The sequence below is a fragment of the Parambassis ranga genome, chromosome 21 (genome assembly GCF_900634625.1).
Source record: "Parambassis ranga chromosome 21, fParRan2.1, whole genome shotgun sequence".
NCBI classification, from domain to species: domain Eukaryota; kingdom Metazoa; phylum Chordata; class Actinopteri; family Ambassidae; genus Parambassis; species Parambassis ranga.
In genome coordinates this window covers 12613151-12639749 of record NC_041041.1, presented here as the reverse complement: position 1 = coordinate 12639749, position 26599 = coordinate 12613151, and the positions used below count along the sequence as shown (strand labels likewise).

The 26599-nt window shown below is 38.6% G+C and overlaps 2 protein-coding genes across 6 annotated transcripts; one reads left to right on the top strand and one right to left on the bottom strand.

Moving 5' to 3' along the window:
* Positions 1–874: 874 nt before the first annotated feature.
* slc4a10b (solute carrier family 4 member 10b) lies at positions 875–20871 on the top strand. 5 transcript variants are annotated; one of them, XM_028394499.1, is made up of 25 exons: positions 875–922; positions 1793–1834; positions 5980–6061; positions 8034–8186; positions 8275–8413; positions 8853–9013; positions 9131–9316; positions 10399–10487; positions 14149–14306; positions 14423–14510; positions 15149–15295; positions 15379–15482; positions 16057–16231; positions 16381–16514; positions 16598–16843; positions 16976–17081; positions 17460–17621; positions 17772–17885; positions 18652–18813; positions 18901–19152; positions 19232–19300; positions 19758–19931; positions 20355–20474; positions 20576–20640; positions 20742–20871. In XM_028394499.1, the coding sequence occupies exons 1-25, from the start codon at positions 875–877 to the stop codon at positions 20815–20817; spliced, it is 3252 nt and encodes a 1083-aa protein (XP_028250300.1). In that variant the 3' UTR covers positions 20818–20871. The 5 variants fall into 5 exon arrangements, with proteins under 5 accessions (XP_028250300.1, XP_028250302.1, XP_028250303.1 ...); XM_028394501.1 differs by lacking the exon at positions 1793–1834 and adding an exon at positions 2764–2786 and having other exon boundaries at positions 875–928; positions 5982–6061; positions 8034–8189; positions 8269–8413; XM_028394502.1 differs by lacking the exon at positions 1793–1834 and adding an exon at positions 2170–2192 and having other exon boundaries at positions 875–928; positions 5982–6061.
* A 3680-nt stretch (positions 20872–24551) lies between these two features.
* Positions 24552–25892, bottom strand: gcgb (glucagon b). Its single transcript, XM_028393916.1, has 4 exons — positions 25805–25892; positions 25619–25724; positions 25156–25311; positions 24552–25056 (listed from the first exon to the last, which is right to left on the bottom strand). The coding sequence occupies exons 2-4, from the start codon at positions 25711–25713 to the stop codon at positions 24936–24938; spliced, it is 372 nt and encodes a 123-aa protein (XP_028249717.1). The 5' UTR covers positions 25714–25724; positions 25805–25892; the 3' UTR covers positions 24552–24935.
* Between the last annotated feature and the right edge of the window lie 707 nt (positions 25893–26599).

The window sequence follows — 26599 nt, the reverse complement described above, 5'->3', positions numbered from 1 at the left end:
TCAGATTTATGAACTAAATGTCCTCATGATGGAGTCATTTCACAACAATGTGATAGATGTTGGCAGAGGAGCACCACGTACAAGGATTCAACAGGAGAATTAGACAAATGTGCCAACAATAGGGACGCACGATATCTGTCGTGACGACGTTAGAGTGGGCACGCAGGTGCCACGTTGACATGCAATCTCTTATTTCAATGCCTAATAATCTATAGATGTACGTCTTTCTTCAGAGTTTTACGAGTTTTAGTAAGCACCGTGATGTAATTTAGAATAATGCATCCGTTTATTAACTCTGTATTAAGGTTAAGTTTAGAACAAGTCTTAAAGCAGTAAATAAAAAAAAACTCAATAAATGTACTTTTTTGCAAATGGTCTCTGTTCTTTAAAGAATGTGTACATTAAAATGAAATATTTACGTCACATTTATTTACAACTGAATTACTTGGTGAAGTTTAATTTCCTTTAACTTAGTGAGATATTGTTTGGAAAATGTGGGACAACACACAGGCAGCAGAGCGGAGAGACGGACTGCAGCCTCCTCTGCCGTTTGTTTCTGCGCTCACTGAGTCACAGTCTAATAAAAACCACAACCAAATAGTTATATAACTCGGAGCACATTCCATAAAAGCAACCCCGGAGAGAAACCATACTCTTTATCTCATGCGTCTGAATCCAAACATTAGAGGAGTGACGTGTCTGCGTTCTTTGCGCATGTTTCCATCATTTGATACTAATCACCAGCAAGCTACAGCCCGACAAAGATAAACATGTGAGTGACCGCTGAGTGGTGGCTCAGTCGCTGTTACACCTGCTGGGATTATAGCACACTGCTGCAGCTCTCTGTTAACGGTGAACTTGCTGAGAGAGGAGGATGGAATCCACGGATCAGGGGGCTCAGATAGAGCCGCTGCTGCCATCGGTAACCGTTCTCTTATAGGACAAATTATCTGCTGAATATTTTTAAGATTATATATATGTGCTGTGTGGAGACAAATGTAAATATGTAGCCTAAAGATGCTGCATCTGATTTACATCTCAGGTGAAGTAATTGAGCAGTTACCTGAAACTCTTCACTTAGAGCTCCAATGAATGACTTTGATTCGTCAGCTTAGAGCTTTAGACCTAACTTCACTTTTTGAGTGAGACTTTCCCTGGTTCTTTTGCAGAGTAACACAATGAGTGACTCAGGGGAATCCAATTACTTTAATATGCAATGCTGCAATACAATTTTATATATGGTAAATGACAGATGTCCAATACATGGAGAAAATTCAGACTGAAGTGACCCTGTACCATCATATTATGTAAATATATGTGACATACCATGTGCCACGTTTAAGTAAAATATTACAAACTGAGGCAGCTCTCATATACTGTACTTACAGACTGCACTATGATAAACAGATATACAGGTTTTATTTATAGTTTTAGAGAAATTATTCCATATGGAAAAAAGATAAAGTGTCATCAGGGGCTGTTTTCAGAGACAGGAGAGCCCCTGGCCTTTGCTGATCATTTTTGGAGATTTGTTGTCATTATCCACCAGCTGTTTATACCAAAAAAAGATTTTCCCATTTGGCTGAAGGATGAGACTTTCCTTGCTCTAAAACTACTTTAAGAGCTTTGGATTTTCAAATGTAAGGTCACAGCCTGACCTTTAAACTCACTGGACAGTTAAGAATCTAGTTAATCTTTTATGTAAGCGCATCTGAATGTGGATTTTTGATGGTTTCTTAATAACATCTGTGACTTTCCTGTTGAACTCAAGCAGTGATTAATTGCCTTTCAGGTCAATTCTTCCTTTGGGTGTTCTGTTGGTCGCAGAAGTTTGGTGAGTTATTCCAAAGATTTTAAACTTCCACCATGCTAAAAATAATTCAATTAGGACTTGGTAGTGTATATTAGCAGAACAATATATTTTACTGGTTTGATTTGACACAACAAAGAAGTGAAAGGGAGTAATGCAAGGCCTAACAGAGATACATATTTAGGTTATAATCAAGCCACAGTTACATACAGTATTAGAACTATTAGTCTATATGCTGAAATGTAAGAGTAGTTGTAGTTTTGTTGAACGTTTGCTGTTCAAACTGCTCCCAAGCAAGCTACCTAGATTGCAGACTAGCTACTTAACTAGCTTAAAATGTGAGTCTGGCTAACAGACAGACCAGCGAGAGGAGAGCGGTGACGTGTTACATATATGTGTGATGCACAATGTATTTGTGTCCCATAGCAATAATGAGTACCTAGATGTCTGGAAACTTTTAAACAGTGGGTCTTTTGTCATTTTTGCCTGACAAAACTGCTGTGGTTAGACTTCTTCTAGCATTACTGTATGAACAATCTATTGATAGTTTGAAAATAAACTACAAAAGGCTGTAGTTTATAGTTTATTATAATTAAATATTACAAAACCCATTTAAGGGTATGTATCCTGTAATCTGTGGTAGAATACCTTCACATGAGAGAGAGTGAGAAAAGCCTTTGATTAGTTGCTACTGAGAAGCAGTGATGATGTCACTGCTGTAATCTCATAGTGAGAGAGTGGTGGCACTGTTGATAGATGCTCAATCATAAATTACAGTTGTTTGACACAACAGAAGGGCATCAGCCTGTATCAGACATGGTGTGAAGCGGGGCAGCCGGAGTTTGCTCAGAGCTCAGCATTTAGACGGCACTGCACAGATCACAGAGCAGAAGACGCAGGGGCAGCTCATGTATTCTGAAAACTTAGAGGCTCCTTGGTCCTTCAGCAATCAGGTAGGGCAAAAGCTTGACTTGGAGTATTTTTACATGATGACACATTCAAGGATACTGCATGTGTTTTATTAACCTGTAGCTTCGTAGTGTGTGGAGTTATGGAGGTGATATCTGTAGTTCTGAGTGTATACAATACAAAACACTAACAAAGCTGATGCATTAAAGTTTTGGATAATTTTAGGGTGGCTCAAAACTTAAAAAACAACTTAAATAGCAGCTTGGTTAAAAAAAAAAGTGTGTTCTCTTACAGGAAGTTTAACACGGAGGCATTGAAGGATTACAGTACATTTTGTGCCACATGAAAGCCTGGGCAGTTAATGATATTGCTGCCACCGATTACGGTTTGAAAATTGCCCCAGCCATCTGTAGGGATCAGATCCAAGAATGTGCCACATCCTGCCATGTCACTTCAGCTGGGTAGCTTTGCCAGTCTGCTGTGTAGTGGCTCATCCTTTAGCTGAAAAGCAGCCTTATGTGTGTGTGTGTGTTTGTGTGTTGTGGGTGGGGCATGGAGCAGTCAGAGGCTTGGTTAAGTAAATTGGCTACTATACTTGCATCTGCATTTTATTATTTCATAACTTTGATGATTGTTTTATGTGTTTTTTTTTGTTCTGCTAATATAAAATGTATTAAAATAAGTCTGCAAATACCCCCACCCTTACAAAAGTACATGTTGTGTTAACACTTCAGCTTTGTTTATTAATCCGATCTTCTCCTAATCAGATCTCAGCTTCTTTCTAGGATGTCTGAAAATAGTATATCAGTCTGTCACTGTTATCTCCTTGCCCAGTAAACCCATTTAAATCGCAAGAAAAACAGTGTAAATACAACACAGTTTTGTGTGTGAGTCTGTTCATATGGTTTGATAGACAATCCTCGGCTTTGTTTTCCGAGGGCTCGAGGTAGGCTTCTATTTCTAGACATTAAAATTATTATTTTAGGATGCTAACGTTGACTGGAAGCACAGTGAAGATTTAATATGGGCTAATGTGGGTGGTGTTTTAATAACAGATCCTGGCAGTTTAATCTGGGCAGGGATGTTGATCCTTGGCTTGTGTATGTGTAGACAGATTATCAGCATCGGCCTCATGGCCTTGCCAGCCCATGTGTCACTGCAGCTGTGAACAGCAGCGTCCTTCATTATGATAATGCCTTGATGGTCAACTAATGGTCAATATCTCAGGAAGAGGCCAGTATAGGGCTTTCGAGATAAAAATACAGACAGTAATAAGTGCTTTAAGTCTGTGATTGCAAGTAGACAGAACTGCAGGACTCTGTGCAGCAGTTGCATGTTTGTATTTCCCACCCCAGCCATTGCTTCTTGGATTTACAGTAAATGACAGTGTCAAATAAGTTTAATTCTTAAGTCCAGGTGACTGCAGCACTAGTCAACACTAGCATAGTACAGCATTATGATTATGATTAGTAAGCATCTAGGTATCAGCTTTATTTACTAACATCAGGTATTGTTTGTAGTAGTAATGCTGCATTTTGTTTTTATTATTTCATGTCTGCTTCCCATGTCCAACTCGTCAACACCTCACTGTAAAACTGCATTGATTGTTGTATTAACACTTAGGCTTGGCTGCAAATTAAACACTGTGTAAGACAGGAATTAGTGAGATTAAGAGGTACTGGTAGAAAGTGCCAGAAGAGCTGTTTCCAGCATATATATTACAGAAGTATCAATTTTCCAACAATTTTCTCATCTAACGTAAGATAAAGGATGTCACAATCAAAGTTTTATAACGCATTTGCAGATGTTCATTCTTCTATGTCATACGGGAATACTCTGCTTCACTTCCTTTATCTGATTTACTAGACATTAAGAGTAATGTTTTACACCGTGGATAATTTAGCAAGCGCTTAAAACACAACACTGTTAATCTGACATCCTATAAAGAGCGAAGTGTTGTCACACTCACACTTAGATGCCTATGACTTGTTAATGGCTTTTTTTTTACTCCAACTTCGCACATGGTTTTATTTCAGTAAATGGACAAGAGGTATAATGACAGTAGCTCCACCTCCTGCAGCTACAACAGCGACATGCTGCTCACACACTATTTTACAGACTGAAAAACTGCAGTCATGGACAGTGACCTCACTCCAGCCTCTTCATACATCCTAACATGCTGGTTGTGTCACCTTGTCCCTTCTTCAGTGTTCAGTGTTTGAGGCTGCTCTGCTCTGTATTCATATTCAGCATTCATCTAAAGCTTGAGAGCTATAATGAATCTTTTATAATATCTCATTCAGCTGAGGAGGGTTTATAAAACACGTACAAGCTGGTGTTGAGTTTGTATCATTGTGTGGAATGAAATGTCTGCTGGTTTTAGTGATACCCTCTCACCACCTCCTCACTCTCATCATTCTCTCACATGTATTACATAAGCAGGCCAGCATTCACACCACAGACTGCTGGTTTTCTCAGAGATCTGAGTTTTATCAACAAAATCCATGTTCCGTAAATCCATTGTTTTGCAAGCAGAATAGTAAATTTACTCTTGTATAAGGTAAAGCACAGCATATTAATCTATTATAGCAGTTTATTCAAAAACTATTTGTGTATGTTATGAATCCTTTGTAAACTAAAAAGAATGCCTTGTAGACAGTCCAGTACAAAGCAGCTCTGCACCACTGCACCATTACCAGCTCCACTCACATACAGCAATTCACCTCCTTTGCAGCAATATGATTTGCAGTTTGAGCAGTAACCAGGTGATGCAGAATGCATCCTTTGGTGGACCTTTGCTAGCAAATGAACAGGGAGCAGGCTGCATGGATAACTAACTGTGCTAGAAGATGGATGTGTTAACAACCAATGAAGCCAAGCTGAGATTTACTATTTTAGCTGGGGTCCCTTTAAGACAGCAGAACAAGTCACTGCATCTTGAACAGAAGTTTAATTGTAGGTGGGGACTTTATTGTTCCGATAATGAAAAGCTTTCTGTTTGGACGAAGATGATACACTTTCCCTTTTCAAGATAAGACGTGCAATTAGTTTCCACGGCAACTGCTTTATTCACTGGGATAATGTGTTTGTTCATAATGCCCTCAACTGTGAGGGGACACTAAGTCAACAAACATTTTATATTCATGTTGTTGCATTTGCAGGGTTTATTAGTATACTGCAAAATATGTTTCTGGTATAATAATGTTTGTTTCTAGAATAACGTGTATGATAACAAACATGTGTCTGTGTGTGTCAAACAGAGGAATGATGACGAGGCGGTATTGGACAGGGGAGGAACAAGGTCTGAACAGAGAACCAACTTTGAGCAGGAAGATCTCGAAGGTACTATACCTGGAGGGAAGCTAATTGAATGCTAAAAGCATAAGGCAGCAGTGAGCGGCTGCTGCAGCTGAGTCCGCCTACTCTGTCCTTACAACTGCTGCTTTTCTCTTGACAGTTTTTAAAGAGATAAGAGCAGAGTGGGAGGCAGAAACTGTGGGTGAGCTGAGTTTGCATCAGTAATTTCATACTGAAAAACACAAACAATCAAAACAAAGACCATGCAACTACACAATCTTATAACTCGCAGCTTTACAATTTTCTGTGAAAGTAGATAGCAAAGTATTTCAAAATGTTTCACTAATTACCTTAATCCTACAAGAGGATCATGGTCATGATATTGGGTTAGTGTAAGAGAGTATATAACGTGTGTTGCTGTCTGTTTTGTCTGTGCCATTATTCTACAGTACATAGAAAGAACTCAAAGAAGAGATCCTGGAAATGAATTAAAAATGTTTTTACAAATGTCATGGCTATGAAAGCTGGGATGGGCCTAGTTTTTTGATATTTGGATTTGCTTATTTATATGTTTTTATAATACTAAGAGATAATCAACAATTCATCAATCCAGTTTTTTTAGCCTTCCGGCTTATGAGCCACAATTTCTGACAGACAGCATAGCATCCCATAAATCAATGAAAGGGAGTTGCACAAATCCTATGTTATGTAAATAATGTGTAAAACCTTTGGTACTCGGTAACTAGAATTATGCTGCCTTGCATTATGTCACTGCTGCAAAACACAAAATTCATTTGGGATGTAAGTACAGTTGGAAGAAACTATTTCTTTAAAGAATGTAACACTAAGAGACCCCAGATAAGGTTTCCCAGTTAATTTAAGAAAGTGAGACACACTATATTTGAAACATCTTTGCATGCTTTTTTTGTAGGATATTACTTGTGTCTTCACATACCCAGCATCTTGAAATAGCCATGCCAGTCATTCTGGAGAGTACTGTACTGTGTGTACCTGAATCCTCATGTCAAACTGCAGTGAGCTGAGTGGGCTGATGAGACATGCTCTTTCCTCTTTCTCTGTTGCCTCGTCTCTGTCATACTGCTTCATACCTGGAACACACATACCAAATTCTATATAAAATGTAGAAGGTGGAAAGAAGCCATACATTAACAAGGACTATACCTTAATTAAGGTCACAGGCCATGTATTTGTGTGTAAGCGCAGGGGGTTTACACACAAGAACAGATTCCATATGACGTATAGCAACTGCAACATCTTATTGTGTGTAGTTTGTAGTGTGTACTCTGAAGTAGTTATAGGTTCTACACCAGAACTATATTATTAAAATACATACTTTCAAATTCAAAGAGCCCTTTGGCTGACTCAATGCCTAGACAATGTCAAAGTCAGAATTTCTTGATTTAAATGAACAGAAAATTGAACTCATGATATTTATAATGCCTGACCTCCTTGTAAACATTGCTGCTTAAAAAAAACATTACACAAGTGTTTATTCAATCCAAGTTAATGTCTTTACTCACGTCTGCATCGCCTCAATAACACTAGACAGTTTTAAAGCTCATCATAGAATATAGATATATAATATATAGATAATATAGATATAATATATAGAATATATTAAATATATTGACTTCTTAACGAGACTAAGTCTTGATATTTGTTTCATTATATTGTTTACAGGCTTACTTAATGTCAATCTTATATTGTAATAGCAAAAATGAATGGTGATAATGTTTCTTTGTGTAACACAAAAGGCTACATTAAGTTAATGCTCAACACTGCGTGGTACACAGCAGCAGTATAGGCATTATATGATTACATATTATCTGTACTCTTAGAGACACATGATGAAGCTTAATGGAGTAACACAGAGACGTAGTGCTTAACCATGATCAGTGAAATCATGATTATCTGTAAAGCTTCTGAAAGCAAACACACACACACACAGACACACATGGGCACACTGATGTTGATCCTCTGTGGGATGTGTCCCCAGGCCACAGGACTCTCTACATTGGGGTCCACGTTCCCTTGGGCAGCACCAAGCACCGCAGCCATCGCAGGCACCGTCACCATGGAAACAAACACAGCAGGAGGAGCAGGGAGCGGATCCTTCCTTTGGTGGAGGGGAGAGAATCTCCTGTCTATGGTACAAGGTCCTAGTCATGGACTCCCATGCATTAATGCCAAACTAATATTTGGTATGACCTGTTCCATTTGTTACACTCTTTCCTCAGACACTCCCTCCCAGAGAGTCCAGTTTTTGCTGGGGACCGAGGATGATGATGAAGAGCACATCCCTCATGACCTCTTCACAGAGATGGATGAGATCTGTGTACGGGATGGAGAGGATTCTGAGTGGAGGGAAAGTGCCAGGTACTGCTGACTCCCATGTCACTATCGCACTGGTGAAGAGTCAAAATACACATGTCATTTCGGAAAGCTCAGCCATGCCTGTGATCCCACTTATTCCAATGAGAACTGTAGTTGTGTGTTTTCATTACATTTGGTAATTGCGTTTTTATTCCCTTTATGGATAATTGTCAGTAATGATAAAGATGCAGACTTTACTTATCACACAACTTAAATGTGTGAAATTAATGGTTTTCAATTTAGAGGTGATATCAGACATATTTTATTTACAGTGCTATCCTGATGAAAGGCAATAAAGGGACAGAGTAAATAAGTAAACTGAGAGAGTGCTTAATGTGAGGAGAGAAGAACTGTGAGTGTATGTATGTCTTTACTGAAGCTAGAACAGATGGTTGGCTGTCTGCCAACCTTACCTGACAAACGTCTCTAACTCCTGTTTCAGGTGGCTAAAGTTTGAAGAGGATGTGGAGGATGGAGGAGAGCGATGGAGTAAACCCTACGTAGCCACGCTGTCTCTACACAGTCTGTTTGAACTGCGCAGCTGCATTATCAACAGCACTGTGCTGCTCGATATGAGGGCAAATACTATTGAAGAGATTGCAGGTAACTGTCTTAAGGCTGCTATATTTGTTTGGTGCATTAATTTCCTATCGAAACTTTCTTGATAAAAATCTCCTGAGTGAACCCTGAATGCCAACAGCTTGTGTTTGTCTACCTCAGATATGGTCTTAGACCATCAAGAGTTGTACTCACCACTTGGAGATCAGCTCAGACAGAAAGTGAGGGAAACGCTGCTGAAACAGCATCATCACCAGAACCAGAAGAAGCTGGCCAAAAGGCTGCCGATCGTGCGCTCCATTGCTGACATGGGTCGAAGGAGCTCAGAGCTCCACCTAGACAAGAATGGTGAGAAAAAGTACAGAGTTGTGATAAAAGCTCATTGGAGTTGCTATGTAAAGAAATTGGACAACATTCCTGTCTTCAGGGCCTTTAAGTATTAAAAGGAAGTCACAGCAGTTAAAATACAGTGAAGAGGGAACCACTACATTACTGGATTGTTTGAAAACATGTAAGAAGGCAACTTCCTAGCTATACCAATCTTGTCTGCCAGAATTAGCAAGGTCCTTTCTCAACCCGCATGACTGCATGAGGATGCATATCAACATATACAGAGAAAAGCATAGCAAAACTGAACTACAGCTTTATGAACATTACTGGTTGTGCACACATTAAGGACATTATTCACTGTTGGCCAAGAGCCTAAATTGTTTTTTAAGATGAATATATTATGTTTATGTTTGACGTAATTTTTTGTTGACTCACTAATAAAATACCACTTCATGGCACTTAAACAGCACTGTTGAATATGCTGAAACTTGAAAACTGGACTATTATGCCATAATTTATGTAAGAGCATGTTTAAGTGCATATTTCTGTATTTCCACCACCCACCTGCAGTGGACAGCTGCTGATTTATATGGAGACTGGCCTTTACCTTAGCTTATATCTTATATTTAAAAAAAAAATCATTGCAAACACATTAGTAAGAAGTGAATATAGAAAGGACAAGAACAGAAGATGATATAAAGAAATGGGTTTAAAAGTTTGTATGCAAGTTTTATCTGGTACCAGAACTATTAGGTTGTAATCTGGGCTAAATTTAGTTCTGAACAGACTTGTAACTGGGAGCATTATACATCTTTGCCAACTACATATTATGGGCTTCTGAACGCCTGAAAGCCACATGACAAAATTAGCTTCAAAATGTAACAAACTATCTGTCAAATCATTTCTGATGAACACCAGAGTTTTATTTATCTAGTGTTGCATTTCATCAAAGTAACAATCTCTGATCTGCGTTTTAAACATATTAGACACTACTGTAAAGGTTGTTAGTTCAGTTAATTTTTGACCCTACCCTTTTTAACTTTTTGATAACTACAATGCTATATACTGTGGTTCATAATGACCTGGTTTGGCCTTTTTAGGTCAGATGACATCCTCCCAGTGTCAGTTAGCAGGTACAGATGGCAAAGGGGACATCAGCAGAGAGAACAGTTCGGTCGACTTCAGCAAGGTAGGATATACATGTTTTTCAAATTATGTGCCTGATAAATTTAAAAAAGATTTTATGATCAGAATACATTCATTAACATTCTGTCTGCAATGTTTACTCTGAAATTTACAAGTAGTTGAACACTTGCTGGTCAAAGTGCTACCAAGTGAGCGACCTACTCAGGTGAAATTCTTCAAACAGTTAGATAGACCAGGTAACACTGAATGATGTGTAAGTTGTTTCTGCCAAATTATTTATATCCAGCAGTCTTTAAAGCTCCAGAAAAAGTTTGTGAACTAAAACTCTGTATAAGAGCTAGCTTCCTCCTGTACAACTTTGCAGATCATTGCTATTTATAATCATCTATCTGCTATGGGAAAACAGAGAAGGTAAAATCTCTTCTGTTGCCATTTTTATTTTAAGAGGATTAGTTTTAACGCAAATAGAAAAACCTGATTCTGTGTAAAATAAAAGTGATACAAGTTTATACACTATTTTGCATACACACTGCTGGGACATATGTACATATTACATAAGTAATAATAATAATAAAAATAAACTCTCAATAAAATCTAAAATCATAAACGTTCAAAAATAAAAACAAGATAAAGCAAGATTAAACATAATCAGTCAATAAAAATCTGGCACTATTAAAAGCACGCTTATAAAAGTATGTCTTTAAAAGGGATTTAAAAGCAGATAGAGACTCTGCCAGTCTGATCTCCTCAGAAAGATTGTTCCATAGTTTTGGGGCCATAACAGAGAAGGCCCATCTTCAGCCTGAAGGTTTTAGGTTGTGACCAGTCACACAGGGCACAAGTAGATCATAAATATATCCAGGAGCCACCCCCACTGTGCTTTTAAAATCAGCATTAAAATCAATTCTAAAACTAACTGGGAGCCAGTGCAGAGAGACTGAATCAGGTGTGACATGCTCTCCCTTTTTTCGTTTAAGGAGTGAGGAGTCTGGATCCAGCATTCTGGACTAACTGAAGCTTGTGGTAGGCATGTGTAGAGGGAGTTGCAGTAGTCTAGGCAGTAATATATAAATGTATGAATCACTGTTTCAATATCATATCTGGAAAGAGTGGTGTTATGCTTGATAGCCCACGTATTTACAGTATTTAACAATAGGCTTGATGTGGCTTTCCAGATTCAGATCAGAAATAACCCCCAGATTTCTACAGCTGCTGGATACATTATCTGACAGACTCTACATGTTGAGACTAACCATTTCGTGCAGAGTCTGACCCAATAATGACCTCAGTGTTATCCATATTTAGTAAAATGTTTTGTGCTATCCAGCTTTTGAGGTCAGAGATGCAGTGATTGAGATTATTCATGTGGCCAGGGTCATAGTGATTTAAAGACAGATAAAGCTGTGTGTCATCGGCATAAAAATGGAAATTGACATTGTGGCGGCATACATCTCACCCAGGGGTAGCAGGTAAATAGAAAATAAAGAAGTCATATCTTTATTTTGAGTAAAGATATGGTTTATAGCACAGTGATTGAGAGTACCACATGTGTATGTCTTCCAATTACAGCAAAGTCTCCTCCAGCAGATAAAGAATTCCACTCAGCTGAATTTAGTTGTTACGTTTATACCTACGTTTTGTCAGTATCATTTCAGAAATTAATCGTTATCGGCCAAATGCCACGATTAATCATGATTAATTTTTTTGCCAATATTGCCCAACTCTAATTGTGTGTAGTGTAAATAGTCAGTCGTGTGGCACAAGCTGAATGGCATGCTGAGTATTTGCTGACACGAAACAGCTAAATCATTTGAAATGAATGTTTCACGTTTTTCAAGATCCTGTGCCGTTAAGAGGAAGTCAAACTCCGCTGTGATGGTTGAGAATGCTTCTGGAAGGGCTCTTCTCTGTTCTGATCAGATTCTCCACTCTTGGCTGAGAGTGACCTAATTGCCATAGACACTGATCCAGGTAGAGAGGAGGCACTTAAGTTGTGCTCATCAAGTGTGCGGGTTGGGTTAGAGGTCGTCTGTTTCGGGAAAGGAAGCTGGAGGGCTTCACCTGCCATCAGACAGAGCAGCAAAACAGTTAGTGGGGCTCAGGCTAGGAGGGACCTGCCCAAGCCTTTCTGATGGCTGCAGACAACCACCTTGGCCCAAGGTAGTCTGTAATGGTTTGGACTTCCTGCTACAGATGTCTTGGATCCCTGTTTAACAAAGTTGTCTTTGATCCTTGTTGTTGACTTTGGCTCAGGAGTGTCGCTCTCCTGTCATCCATGGTTCCTGGTTTGAGTGCACAGTGATTATCTTTATAGGTTTTACGTCATCTATACACTTTTTGATGTAATCCATGTGTCTATTCTGGTAGATCTATGTGTTCATTGAGGGTAGTGGCCCCTCTGAAGACATTCCAGTCTGTGGTTTCCATACAGCCCTGTAAGGCTAAGATGCTCTCCTCTCCCCCCAAAGCTGCTTGGAGCAGGAGCTCAAACTCTCGCAGTGCATTTATTGGAATTTATTAGAACAATCTTCTTATCATGTCTAGTAGAATTTGAGGACATATTTACATTACTTTACTTATATGTTTTTGATGGAGCAACCAGGGAGGGGCCACTGCAACCGGATGTGCCATCGCCATATTGCCAGTAGTCCATATGCAAAAAGTATGTCATGTCTGGCGAGCATGAGCAGACTGTTATTTAATGGTGTGCTTCGAACAATGAATCGGACATTGTTGTTGGTATTTTTAATGGATAGGACATTTAGTAAGGGATTAGGATTATAACCATGTTAAGTATACAAAAGTCCTTCCCTACAGATGATGATCACCACCACACACAGTGTAGACAAAAATAAAATCCTTGTTAAAACCTTTTGCATAATGTATATGAGTTTTATGTTTTGTTCAGGTTAATATTAAAATTCCTATTTACTGAGAAGTACATTTAAGAACCATTAAAATGAATGAGCAATATACATGTTTTTGTAAGTGTTGCATAATTTACACATAATGCAGGTAATGTTTTCTCTCTAAATGTTTAAAAATTAGATCAATTTTACTCTAAGTGATGACCCATAAGAGCGGTTCTTTTTGATGGGACATATGAAGCCCATGAATGAACAGACAACACTCCAGCCTTGTCATCTCCACATAATTATCACTGAAAAATCACCACTTAATATTCCTGAATTTCCTGTACAATTTTATCAAAGCGCAGAAAGCATTGCGTTTCAAAGAGGATTACTTTCACAGTCAGTGTCAGCTTTTATACACTATTTGTGGGAAATAAATGATACTCTCTTTTATGTCATTATGCAACACATCAATTTCATGTCTAGTATTTTGGAGTATTTCATATACATCTGTGACTTTATTTGTTGCATCCTGTGATTCGCAAACTGCACAGCGTGACTATATTTTTTCAAAAGCCAGTTAAATTCCTTAAACTAGGGCTTAACATCAGGAGTAGCACAACAATGATTCATTTTTTGAGAGCCATATTGTTGTTCAAGGTATGGTTTGCCCCAGAATCAAATGATCATGTCTGTGTGGTACCATCAGTACTATTTATCCATTTAGATTGTTGTGGTCTGAGTTGACTATTGGATAAAAACAGACCACAGGAAAAATATGAGTATTTTTAAGGTAAACTTTCCATTTCAGTTAACAGGAAAGCATTAAGATGATCATATTTATGATTTCAGATAGATCTTCATTTCATGAAGAAGATCCCCACAGGTGCAGAGGCATGTAATGTGTTAGTGGGAGAGTTGGAGTTTCTGAACAAGCCAGTGGTGGCGTTTGTCCGTCTGTCACCTGCAGTCCTGCTCAGCGGACTGGCTGAAGTCCCAATCGCCACAAGGTTACTGCAGGCTGATATACATACTACACACGTTTTCTTAAAATTAGAAGCTACTGTATATCATATCTAATTTGCATTTGATTTGACAGTTAATCAAAACATGTTTTTGCCTTTAGGTTTCTTTTCATTCTTTTAGGGCCCATGGGTCGAGCTCCACAGTATCATGAGATTGGAAGGTCTATTGCAACACTTATGACAGATGAGGTAAGATTTCACTAAGGAGCACTTTCTACTGTACTTGTTTTTATCCCAAAGGATTAATCTGATCAGAAAATGTTTTTGGGTCTGTGTGGATTGGTTTAAATGTTGACCAGATGTCAGACTCAGATTTTTGCAGGCACTTTGCATAAATTCACAGCACAGCACACAGAACTCAACAAATTCCCAAAGTGAGGGAACATTTCTCAGCGTGAAGCACAGCTCAGAGCTTTTTATGATGTGCCTTTGCCGATTAGTCAGCCCATCATGTTCTTCATTTTGGCCTGAATTTAGGTTTTCATCCATCATGACTGTGAAAAACAGATCTACTTCAATACAATAAAAACTTAGTCCTGTCGATGTGGAGTGTGTACAGTGTAATTTAGTGGTTAATTTAGTCTGAGATGTTGGACAGCTTTAAGTGCACTTAAAAGTGAATTTACTCAGCCTCTCACCTTCAGGTCTTTTGACAAATATGCTGATTTGTTTTGTATTTTTACTGGGCGTGCCTGAGATGCATGCACAAATGTGACTGACTTTTTGAGCACAAACAAACTTGAACCTTAAAGACCAGGTTTTGTGAACTCACTTACAGAGCTGCATACATTGCACCACACTCAATGAGAGACTTTCTCTGTTTCCAGGTTTTCCATGATGTTGCCTATAAAGCTAAAGACAGAAATGATCTGATAGCTGGAATTGATGAATTCCTTGATCAAGTGACTGTCCTGCCTCCAGGAGAATGGGACCCAACCATACGGATAGAGCCACCCAAAAATGTACCTTCTCAGGTTAGTGCTAGCCTTTTTTATCTCTACTTATATAACCTGGCAAGGGTGTTTATTATATAACCTGACAATTGTTTATTAAACAGGAGAAGAGGAAGAAAAGTAATATTTTAGCAAATGGATTAGTGGAGGGGGAAGAGGAAGAAGAGCCTGATGGCCATGGAGGTCCTGAACTGCAGCGTACTGGAAAGTAAGTCACACATGCAGATATTTTGGTTTTGATCAGCAGTATGAGGGGTGATAGATACATCTGTAACATAACATATTTTGTATGTATTTTGTATATATATTTTGTATAGGAAGCAAGAAGTGCAGTTAAATATAATGAATACAATGTGTGTGGTATTTTGCAAACGTTCATTTTTTTTATACAATACCACTAATATTCTGTTCTAAGTACAGAAAAAAGCAAAACAAAACATACATATCTTAGCATTGGCACAACAATATGTTTTGCCATTTGTCAATACATATAATCTTCCTATGTTTTCTAAAATGTGCAGAAACTGTCTTAAAATCAAGACACTATGCTGGAACCTAAAGCATACTGAAATGCTGACTGGCTATTTCTGGGAAAACTTGGTCTGTAGTTGCAGTCATTAAGAGGTTTCCATAGAAACATCCTACAGTATCTCCAGTTCTACATGTTCAGCTAGACTTTTCCACCATAGGGACCGACCACACAAGGGTTGAACAGTAGGTAGGGTAATGGAGCATATTGTGATTGACGCTGATATGACAACTTTCTTTTTTTTTCTCCTCAGGTGGTTTGGTGGTCTTTTTCTAGACATAAAGCGCAAAGCCCCTCACTACCTGTCTGACTACACCGATGCCATTAGTTTGCAATGTGTCGCCTCTTTCTTATTCCTGTACTGTGCCTGCATGTCCCCTGTCATCACCTTTGGAGGACTACTGGGCGAGGCAACTGAAGGACGCATAGTAAATTCTCTGCCTTTACCTCTAATTCTCCTGAGAACTGCACTAATCATTTACTTCATTAACTCTGAAAAGATTTAACAGTGAATATGGAAACTGATTTTTAAAATATTTGGATATTGTTAAATTATTTGTCCTTTTCCATCTTCCAGAGTGCAATTGAGTCACTGTTTGGAGCCTCACTGACTGGAATAGCCTATTCCCTGTTTGCTGGGCAGCCACTCACCATCTTAGGGAGTACAGGGCCGGTGCTTGTGTTTGAAAAGATACTGTTCAAATTCTGCAAGTATGCATACATAAATTAACTGTCATTTCATTAGGAAAACAACATTACAAACACTGAAGTGCCACTCTTTAATCTCCTCACAGGGAGTATGGTTTGTCCTATTTGTCATTGAGAACCTGCATTGGCCTGTGGACAGCTTTTCTCTGCATCCTACTGGTGGCTACAGATGCCAGTTCCCTTGTATGCTACATCACACGTTTTACAGAGGAAGCCTTTGCCTCCCTCATCTGTATAATCTTCATCTATGAGGCCTTGGAGAAGCTTGTGCACCTAGGAGAACACTACCCTTTCAACAAGAACAACAACCTGGACAAACTCACAGTGTACTCGTAAGTGGTTCACGCTCTGTGTACTGTTTGACGTAAGAAGGAATAATTGCTAAGTATATTTCTTGGAGGTAAAGCACATTTCCAACAGATAAAGGGTTATTAAGTCATGCAGATGTTCCTGCACTGTCACAGATGTTCATGTGTTGAGCCTTCTGACCCCACCAATGCCACCCTGAAGTACTGGGAGATCAACAACATCACTGCTTCAGAGATCTACTGGGAAGCACTGGAGGTCAAGGTACGATTGAACATTAACAAAAAAAAAAGAGCTGGTGTGCGATGGAAGCTTTTTTTTTTTATACATACAATTGATAGAATTATTGACAGTAAGGAAAAAAAATAATACATCTATGTTTTTTACCTTAAAGTGGCAAGCTCTTCCAGATGGAGGGAATGAATAGAAGAGATTAAGGGCATGTGGGCTGGATTATATTGGATTACACAAACTGCACTGCAAATCACTATAAAAGCACATTTTTTTGTACTGACTTACTAAGTTTTTTTGTGGAAACGGAAGCTCATAAATCCTGTTTGTTGAAACCTAGAGCCTGGCGAACCTAATGCTGGCGTATAGCTATTATAAGACTGATTTATGCTGCCCTCTTGCTCCCTGCAGGACTGCATTGAAAAGCAAGGGGAGTTCGTGGGCAGTGCCTGTGGTCCTCATGGACCCTACGTTCCTGATGTTCTTTTCTGGTGTGTCATTCTCTTCTTTTCCACGGTCTTCATGTCCGCTTTCCTCAAAGAGTTCAAGTTCAGCAGTTATTTCCCCACAAAGGTACAGTACACCTCTCTTTAACATGTCATCATGAGTGAAATATGAAGACAAAGGTTCTCTCGCTTCTTAGCACAGCTTTGCTAGCATAGTGCTGTGGTACACTCTAGTGGTTAATCATGAGTACTGCATGATTTGCTTCTTGTTTTTTAGGTAAGGTCCATCATCAGTGACTTTGCCGTTTTCTTCACCATCTTCACTATGGTGTTGATCGACTACGCTTTAGGGATCCCCTCTCCAAAACTAAAGGTTCCCAGTGTGTTTAAGGTGAGCCACAAAACATACATCAGAAGGACTAGTAAACACAAGTGAATACTTGTTTGTCCATATGTATATGAAGGAGTTATCATTTGCTGTTGCTCTTGTCCAGGCTACAAGGATATGCCCTATTACAGCTTAATGGAAGGGCTGACAAAATCCACAGTTTCAATGTCAAAATACATTCAAAAAGTTTCTAAAAGCTTCAGCACTCTGTTAGTCAGATCAAGTGGCTGATAAAGAGACTTTACAGTACAAAATTCCTTCAAATGTACTACAGCTGGCACTAAGAAGATTATAAATTTATGCTCATATGCACAGGCCTGTTAATCATCAATGACAGGACAAATGCCTACACCACGAGTTGCTCCATTTAGGGTGACTAGAGAATAGCACTGGCAAAGAAAAATATTTACAAGAGCTTCTTTATCTAAAATTCAATGAAAGACAATAAGCATAGGCCACATAGGTTTTTATGAGAGTGGAGGCTGTACACACCAAAACTAAGGTGCTTTTAAAACACTATTTTAGACAAATGGTCTGCTGAAACCTTGCTTTCAAATCACATACATTTTAGAATTGTCTTCGTGCCTATAAATTTGACATCTTCATCTTCAAACCTTGTATCATAACTATGAATACATTCAGTATTAGATAGTGGAGGAGGTATTTGAATTACAGACAGGCAGATTTTTGAATGAACTGAAAACACTATAACCATATTCCTTAGGCATCATTTGCCCTTAAGCCACTAATGAAACTATCCCATTGTCAGCCAACCCGAGATGACAGGGGTTGGTTCATTAACCCGCTGGGTCCGAACCCTTGGTGGACTGCAGTTATAACAGTGCTCCCAGCCCTGCTTTGTACCATTCTCATCTTCATGGACCAGCAGATCACAGCTGTCATCATCAACAGAAAGGAACACAAACTCAAGGTACTTTCCAGTTTTGACTGCAGGTCATCTTGCTGAATTTTATTAAAATTTCTGAATGTGAATTTCTGGTGACTCCTCCCCCTCCAGAAAGGCTGTGGATACCATCTGGATCTTTTCATGGTAGGGGTGATGCTGGGAGTGTGCTCTCTGATGGGCCTGCCATGGTTTGTAGCAGCCACCGTCCTTTCCATCACCCATGTCAACAGTCTGAAACTAGAGTCAGAGTGCTCAGCACCTGGGGAGCAGCCCAAGTTCCTCGGCATCAGAGAGCAACGCTTTACCGGCCTCATGATCTTCACCCTCATGGGCTGCTCCGTGTTCATGACATCAGTGCTTAAGGTGGGACAGCAACGATTCAGCTAATATCTCAGTACTTTTAATGTACGCTATTTGAAATATACCTCTTGTTGTTTTTCAGTTCATCCCTATGCCTGTGTTGTATGGAGTATTTCTTTACATGGGAGCATCTTCACTAAGAGGGATTCAGGTAAAATATTTATGTTTACTATTTTTACATTCCAATCTTACAAATGTTGGAAAAATATTGTGCAGTCTGCTACAACAAGAAGTGCATATCTCCATTAGCATGTTCAGACAAACACATAGGGGCAATATTTTAGATTACACCAATCAGAAATTTATGTTTTTGAGAAATTAATGAATGAAATGAAAATGGCATATAGCAGCTTAAATGGGTCTTTGACCATGTCCTTATTGACCTTCTTGGGGGATAACAACTAAAAACCAAGGTAGCGAAAGACAACAAAAACACTAAAAGACAATGCTGACTTCTTCAATCACCCAAAACCGATATACTACAAAAGTTAAAACGGCAAGTGTACATCATATGTCTGACTAAAACCAAAATGGAGCAGCACATTACTGTGTGTTGTAACGTTATCTGAATCATTCTTACTTCATTATTTCTCATTTATCCTTTGCAGTTTTATGATCGTCTCACATTGTTTGGTATGCCAGCTAAACATCAGCCAGACTTCATTTACTTACGACACGTACCCCTAAGGAAGGTGCACCTCTTCACCATCATTCAGCTCAGCTGTTTGGCTCTGCTCTGGATCATCAAGACTTCTAGGGCTGCCATAGTGTTCCCTATGATGGTGAGTAAAGAGTCCAGTTATTAAACATGCAAAGGACGTATACCTTAGCTAACAACATAAAGCTGATAAAGTTATCAGTTTGTTGCAGTCTGCAACTTCACCACTTGTTTCCACTAAATCCAACACACTGATTCTTTAGAAGCAAAGAAAATAACTGGTTAATAGTAGGTAGACCGTGGTCATTGCACTTACCACACTTACATTTCATCTAACCAAAAACACAATTATTTTTAATTATAAATAAAACAGCAAAAAAGTGATATCTATCATCATACATTCATATGATAAAAAAAAATATAACAATCTTTCTTGCTACATCACTCCAGTTAGTTTAGATCCATCCACCAACTCAGCCTCCACTTCCTTACATGATCCTCCAGGATTTTGTTGTTAATTTAGTGCCTTTGATTTTCTATGCTCCAGGTGCTGGCTCTGGTGTTTATCAGGAAGTTAATGGACTGTATCTTCACCAAGAGAGAGCTGAGCTGGCTGGATGACCTCATGCCAGAAAGCAAGAAAAAGAAGCTTGAGGATGCAGAAGAGGTGCTTGCATACACAAATGATACAATATTGCATCACTAATTTTATTAATATTCACATGCATCTAAACTGGATTGTTATAACTACTTTTATCCAACCTTAAGGAAGAGGAAGAGAGTATTCTAGCAGAAGATGAACAAGTAGTGCAAGTGCCGTTAGAGGGGTATAAGTAAGTTATTGAAGCTCCGACAGTAAACCACTTATTTGTGTAATGTTTTTTTATTATACAAAATATGCTAATTTGTGATTTGCTGGCTTCTGTTTTAACAGAGGAATACCCATCATCAATATTACAGATGAAATGTCAAAAGGCTCTTTTGGAAACACTTGGAATGCCAACAGTTAAGACATTTAAGAAAGACTGAAGATCACAAAATAATATGGTAAGACTGGTCACTTAAAATGACTTTGCATCTCTTTCATTCAATAACCCACTGGCAACTAATTTGACTAATGTTTCTGAATAATAATTCCAATAACGTACACACACACACAATTTCTCTATTGTGGGCCAATAAAGGTTTTCTTAAATCTTAATCTATGCAGTAAAATTAGAGATATAAGGCAGAAAGCTGCTACTTGCTTTAGCTTAGCATGAAAAGCAGACTGGAACCAGAGGGAAACACCTGGGCTGCCTCTGCCCAAGGGAAAGAAAGTACCACCTACCAGCACTTTTGAAGCACACGTTTACACTCTATAATTGAATTATTTCATACAATTATGTCTTTTAATGAGGACCTGTCAGCATCACAGCAAGCTTCATTACACTATAGATTCAATACCATTGTATAATTAAGGGGATGATTCAACAGAATGAGTTCTTTAAGTTTTGATACTTGAAGTATATTTTGCAGGTAGTACCTCTACACATACCAGTCACCCTATCCTGACCCAATAAAGACATCCAGTCTAAACAGTTGCAACAGTTCTATAAGCATACTATGTTCTACTCATAAGTCTGTCTTCTCTCTTTTGATTCTCTAATTTATCCACACCGCTAACAGAATTTCTACAAAAAAATCAAGAGTGCAAGATGACAAATGTCAGATGGAGAAGATGGAGGACAGTGTGGGCAGTGTTGTGAGTATTTGTCACTGCTCCTTCTGTGTGTGTGTGTAAACAAATCTGCATTGTGTGCTGCAGATTACCAATCCTTCAACTTTAGCCCTTGTGTGTAAATGAATTACAGTGTTATGTCAAAAATTTTCTGCTTTCAGTGTCATCAATGTCAAACTGTACTTTTTAAATTTCAGATACCGTATTGTTATACTGAACTAAAAAAGCACACAATTCTAATATATATTTATGTAAGGAAAATATTTATTTTGAATGTGATTGCCAGGCAGGAGTGATAAAGAGTTAAAGAGTCTAAAGAACCAAAAGCAATAGCCCTTTCTGTCAAAATGGCAATACTCTATTTATATAATTTACCTTATTATATTTTATTTGTGCAATAAAATAAATATGTTTTTGCTCAACTGTGTCACAACCTAACAGACTTACAGTATTTTGCCTTTGTCTCAGTGTTTTAAATATATTGTAAATGTAAATTTTATTCAGATGTTCCTAATTGTGTTTTAATGTTTGTTTCTGATAAATTATGATTTACTATCAAAAGCATTTATCCTTGATAATCATTCTGCATTCTTGCATTTCTGAATATTGCAATGAAGATGGGTTCATTTTTAAAAATACTTACCAGTTTTACTGTATAGCTTGTTGATGTTCTAAAATCAATAAATTTCTATAAGCATTCTTGCTTGTCATTACGTCATTTATATATTCTATCAGAGAACATATAAACACAAGAAACACAAGAAAGCAAAGAGATGAATGTAGATTGGCAACTTAAAGAATTTCAACCAAATGGCTCCTAAAACATCTAGCAGTATTAATTTCTGGAGAAAATATTTATGGTGGCCAATAGAGAGGCTGTATTACAGCGTTGTGTCTTTTTGCTGGCATTTTCTGACATTGTGGTGCTGTGAGTTCTCTTGTCTACAGTACAATATTACTAACCTGAAAATACGTAAATAAATAAGCCGTTTAAAAGAAATAAAAGCAAACAATCTTTGCAAACGAACTCTAATAAACCACACTAAAGCACACTGACATTTCCAGTCTGTTGTATCCAGATTTTGAACTGTATACACCACAAAACTGTACAAATTACTGTAAAATACAGCTGCTAAACGCTTAAAATGAGGCATCACAACTAGAAAAACAAGAAACAGTGTGGGAAAAGCTGTTAAGACAGAGGCTCCACAAGAGCAGTTGGATTCTTAAATCAAAAAGTTAGGCTAAACAGGTGAGGCCAATTAGCTAGTCTACAACACAACAGGTTTGTCTATGTCAATAAACGAAATCAAATTCACGAACAAAACGTCATATTACCTGACGTACGTATGTACGTCAAACACGTACAACTTACACGTACAAAAGATACACTTTAACAGGATATTTACCTTTTATTAGCTGCAACTGTTTCCAGGAAACGAGACCAATGACCGCCGGGAAAAAGATGGCTTCCTACATCCGGGTCACCGTCACAGGGGAATACGATAGCACCGCCATCTCGTGGCATAAGTCATAAATTACAACTTTTATCCAAACGGAATACAACCAGTATGACAGTAAAAACTATGGACAAAGCGTCACAGTCCGCCAAAACACCAAATACGGACAAAGAGGGTAGGGGGAGTACCTAGTAGGGCTACTGGGAGCATGAGCGCAGATTAGGGGGGGCCTATACGGTCTATGGGGCAGGCGATGGCGGAAGCACAAAACCCGCGCTGTGATACGGCAACTGCCTGTCACTCAAAGCGGTAACGCCCATAATTAACGCCCACACATCACAGTTAGAATTTTTTCCCACTTTTGAGTTAAATGTCAATGAATAAACAAAATGTTTATAAAATATCTAGCAGACTAAATAAATCAACATTAAAAATGTATTTTTATAATAATTGATAAGATACAATAAGAGATTACACTTACACTCCAAAAAATCAGTCTTACTAAAATCAATAAATAGCAATAGTAATATTAAACATTTGTACACTTTAAGGCAGGCCATTGCATGCAGAGAAAACAGTACTGCAGCTGCATTATTGCTCTGCTGTCACTGCACATTGCACATTTGCACATTAGTATTCTGAAGTAGGAGGTGTACTTCAGTTCAGAGTTCAGTATATTAATGGCTTTGGGGTAATAACTGTTCAGAAATCTGGTGGGGTGTGTTTTGATGGATCTGTAATTTCCCTGAGGGCATCAGTTCAAATAGGTAATGGCCAGGGTGGGATGAGTCCTCTAGAATGTTTTTGGTCTTTAACAGGAAGTGAAATTATCATCCAGATTAGGATGAAGTGATTTGTACAGCTTTTCTTTTCAGGTTATACATTAGATCAGCTCTTATGTGCAGCTGCCAATGTCCGTGCTGCTGTGCACAAATGCCCATTTTACACCCAGCTGTCATAGCTTTGTCCAAAGAACAGACAAAAGTGGGCAGAGTTTTCTGTGGGTAATCAACAGATGGTTTGACGTGCTGCAGATGACAGCTCTGAGAGGTGGCACATCCCAAAGCATGTCGAGCTGCTGGCTCATGTGAATTATTGTTTTGTCTCATTGCCAGGAGGAACTCAAGAGTGTCGACCTAGTCGTTGTTCCCAATGAGCCTGGTACCAGGTTGATTGACGTGATTTTCTCCTCTTTCATTTAGCATAGCCCTCCTTGGTGTGTTCAGTCACAGCATCAGTGGGAAATCCTTCTTCAACGAGCAGCTGACAAGTGACACACATCATTGTGTTACCTGCTAGAAATCCCACAGCACACTTCTCCCACGGGAGTGACGTGTTTATTGAGTTCTGAACAGAATGATTTAAGAGAACAAGACAGCAAAACAGGGGTACACGATGCCTAATCATGCTTAATAAGGATGCTCAGCAGCTCTTATGTTCCAATTTACCAATGGATTAAGATAACCATATGTTGTATTGTATTGTAATGGTGGGTTCTGTGCAGAAAATAGCTATATGTGAAGCCACACCACTGGATTCTATGTCTCAAAGAGGGGACCTCAGAGATTGTACACATTTCTTTATTGAAAACTAAATATGACTTTTCTGAATAATAAGAAAAAATATTGAGACTATCTACAGACGTAATCAGCAGACTCACAGTTAAAATCAATAAAGTGATTGCAACATACAAAATTATGTAAAAAGAAAGATGCCAAAATGAGAAAAAAAAGATTAATGATAAAAATTCACACAGTATTTCTGATTAAGATGCATTCCAAACATACTGTGACTTTTTGGATTTTAGGAATATTTCCTTCAACCACTGAAGGCTTCTTGTGAGGGCAGATTAAATAGCATTAACAAGAAAAAGTCAACTACAGACGGTGAAACACATAATGGAACAGAGTCAGTGAGAATTGTTGCATTGTTTCAGTGGTGGGTGACTTTATTCCCTTCTGCCTCGGCCAGTCTTCAGCCAGGACACAAACTCTTTCGCTGCCTGGTCCTGCAGGTAGGAGCTGACATCACTGGTGTAGGTTCCATCCGCATGGCGTCTAAATAGACCCCTGTAGAGGATGAAGTCACAGCACACCTCACAGTTACAATCACGGTCTCCTGTTTGTTTTGAAATACTAGTAGTAGAGCAAAAATAGGAAGGCACTTACCCATTCCTTTTTGAGTTTTTCAGCCACTGGACAAAGTCTTGTGCTCTTCTTGTCTCCAGGTATTTACTGTAGTCATTGGAAAATGTTCCCTCTGAATGTCTCTTCATGTTTGGGGGCTCGATGGGTTCAGTGAGCATGGAGTTTTCAGTCAGGAACCTACAAACAAAAACACACATTGTGCGATCAAAGAAGGACACACTTTCACCAGTGTTCAGCTCTCTGTTCATGACCCTGCCTGAGACACCACTGTATACACACCATACTACGGTACTCACAAATCTGGATATCACTGACACTGCTCCTTGTTTGTATGCAAAGACGAGACAAACTGACACTAAGCTTCTTCTAATTTATTTCTCATTATCTTCAGTTGACAGTTGAACAGAATAAAATCAGCAACTTTAATGCCACATAAGGTGATGAAATTGCAAAAAACAAGGATATAATAATAATAATAACTTACACAGAGTTCTGGTCTGTGTCCTGGTCAGGAACCTGCCAGCTGCTTTGGATGATGATGAGGAGCAGGAGTCCAGCTAAAGAGTGAGCACTGTTCATTGTTTGAGGCTCTGTGCAAAGACGGAGAGAGACACAGTAAATATACGCTGTCCTGAAAACACACTTTAAAAAACATTACGAAAATTCTCACCTGTGCTTCTTTTCTGTCAATTGGTGCAGAGTTGAATTCAAACTATGTGGACCGGTACCTTTCTTCTCCTTCTTCTTCTTCCTCTCTGGTTTCATGATCCCCTCTTGGTCTGCTCGTCTCTTATATAGCAGAGCTGAGGAGCTCTCTCCCAGGTGACTCTCCCCGTCATAGAAACCTCTGTTACTTCCAATCCATTAGTCAGCTTCCGTCTCAGCCCCCTGAATGTATTTGACTTTGGTTTAAAAAAAATATAAAAAACATCATCTGGCCGGTAGAATCTGACAATTCAGGTGTCAAATCAAACATAACCTCTAACCTGAGAGATAAATATAGACCTACATACATGTGTTTGAATCTTTGTCCTCCAGTCACACTGTATTAGTTTACATAACCAAAATAAAGTTTGATTAATTTTAGGGGTTTCTTCTGTTTACTGAATAAAGCCGGCATAATTAATTCTTCTAAAATGCAGTGAGAATATCTGTACTGCATGTGATTTATAATAAAATAAATGAAACTAATATATTTGAACATCATGTTTATTTTCCCTTCCAACATTATTTCAACACAAAGGGCACCAACCCACAACAAATTAGTGCAGTGTAATACTGTAAGTTATCCAGTGGTGAAAAAACATATTCAACCTTCAGTACTAATACCACACTATGAAGAGACAACACAAAAAGGCTGAGCTAATTTGAACTAATTAATTACACAGTTGGATGGTTTAATCAACAGTTTTAATAAGATCATTGTGTGTTTGTGTTGCTGTCCCACTAAAAACACATGATTTGT

Excerpts from the sequence above, each read along its gene's own strand:
- gcgb (XM_028393916.1), bottom strand. The coding sequence starts at position 25,713 with ATGAACAGTGCTCACTCTTTAGCTGGACTCCTGCTCCTCATCATCATC. Across the intron at positions 25,312-25,618 it reads GACACAGACCAGAACTCTGT|GTTCCTGACTGAAAACTCCA; the intron begins GTAAGTTATTAT and ends TTTTGTTTGTAG. Across the intron at positions 25,057-25,155 it reads AAAAACTCAAAAAGGAATGG|GGGTCTATTTAGACGCCATG; the intron begins GTAAGTGCCTTC and ends CATCCTCTACAG.
- slc4a10b (XM_028394499.1), top strand. The coding sequence starts at position 875 with ATGGAATCCACGGATCAGGGGGCTCAGATAGAGCCGCTGCTGCCATCG. Across the intron at positions 1,835-5,979 it reads CTGTTGGTCGCAGAAGTTTG|AGGAATGATGACGAGGCGGT; the intron begins GTGAGTTATTCC and ends TGTGTCAAACAG. Across the intron at positions 17,082-17,459 it reads GGGAAGCACTGGAGGTCAAG|GACTGCATTGAAAAGCAAGG; the intron begins GTACGATTGAAC and ends TGCTCCCTGCAG.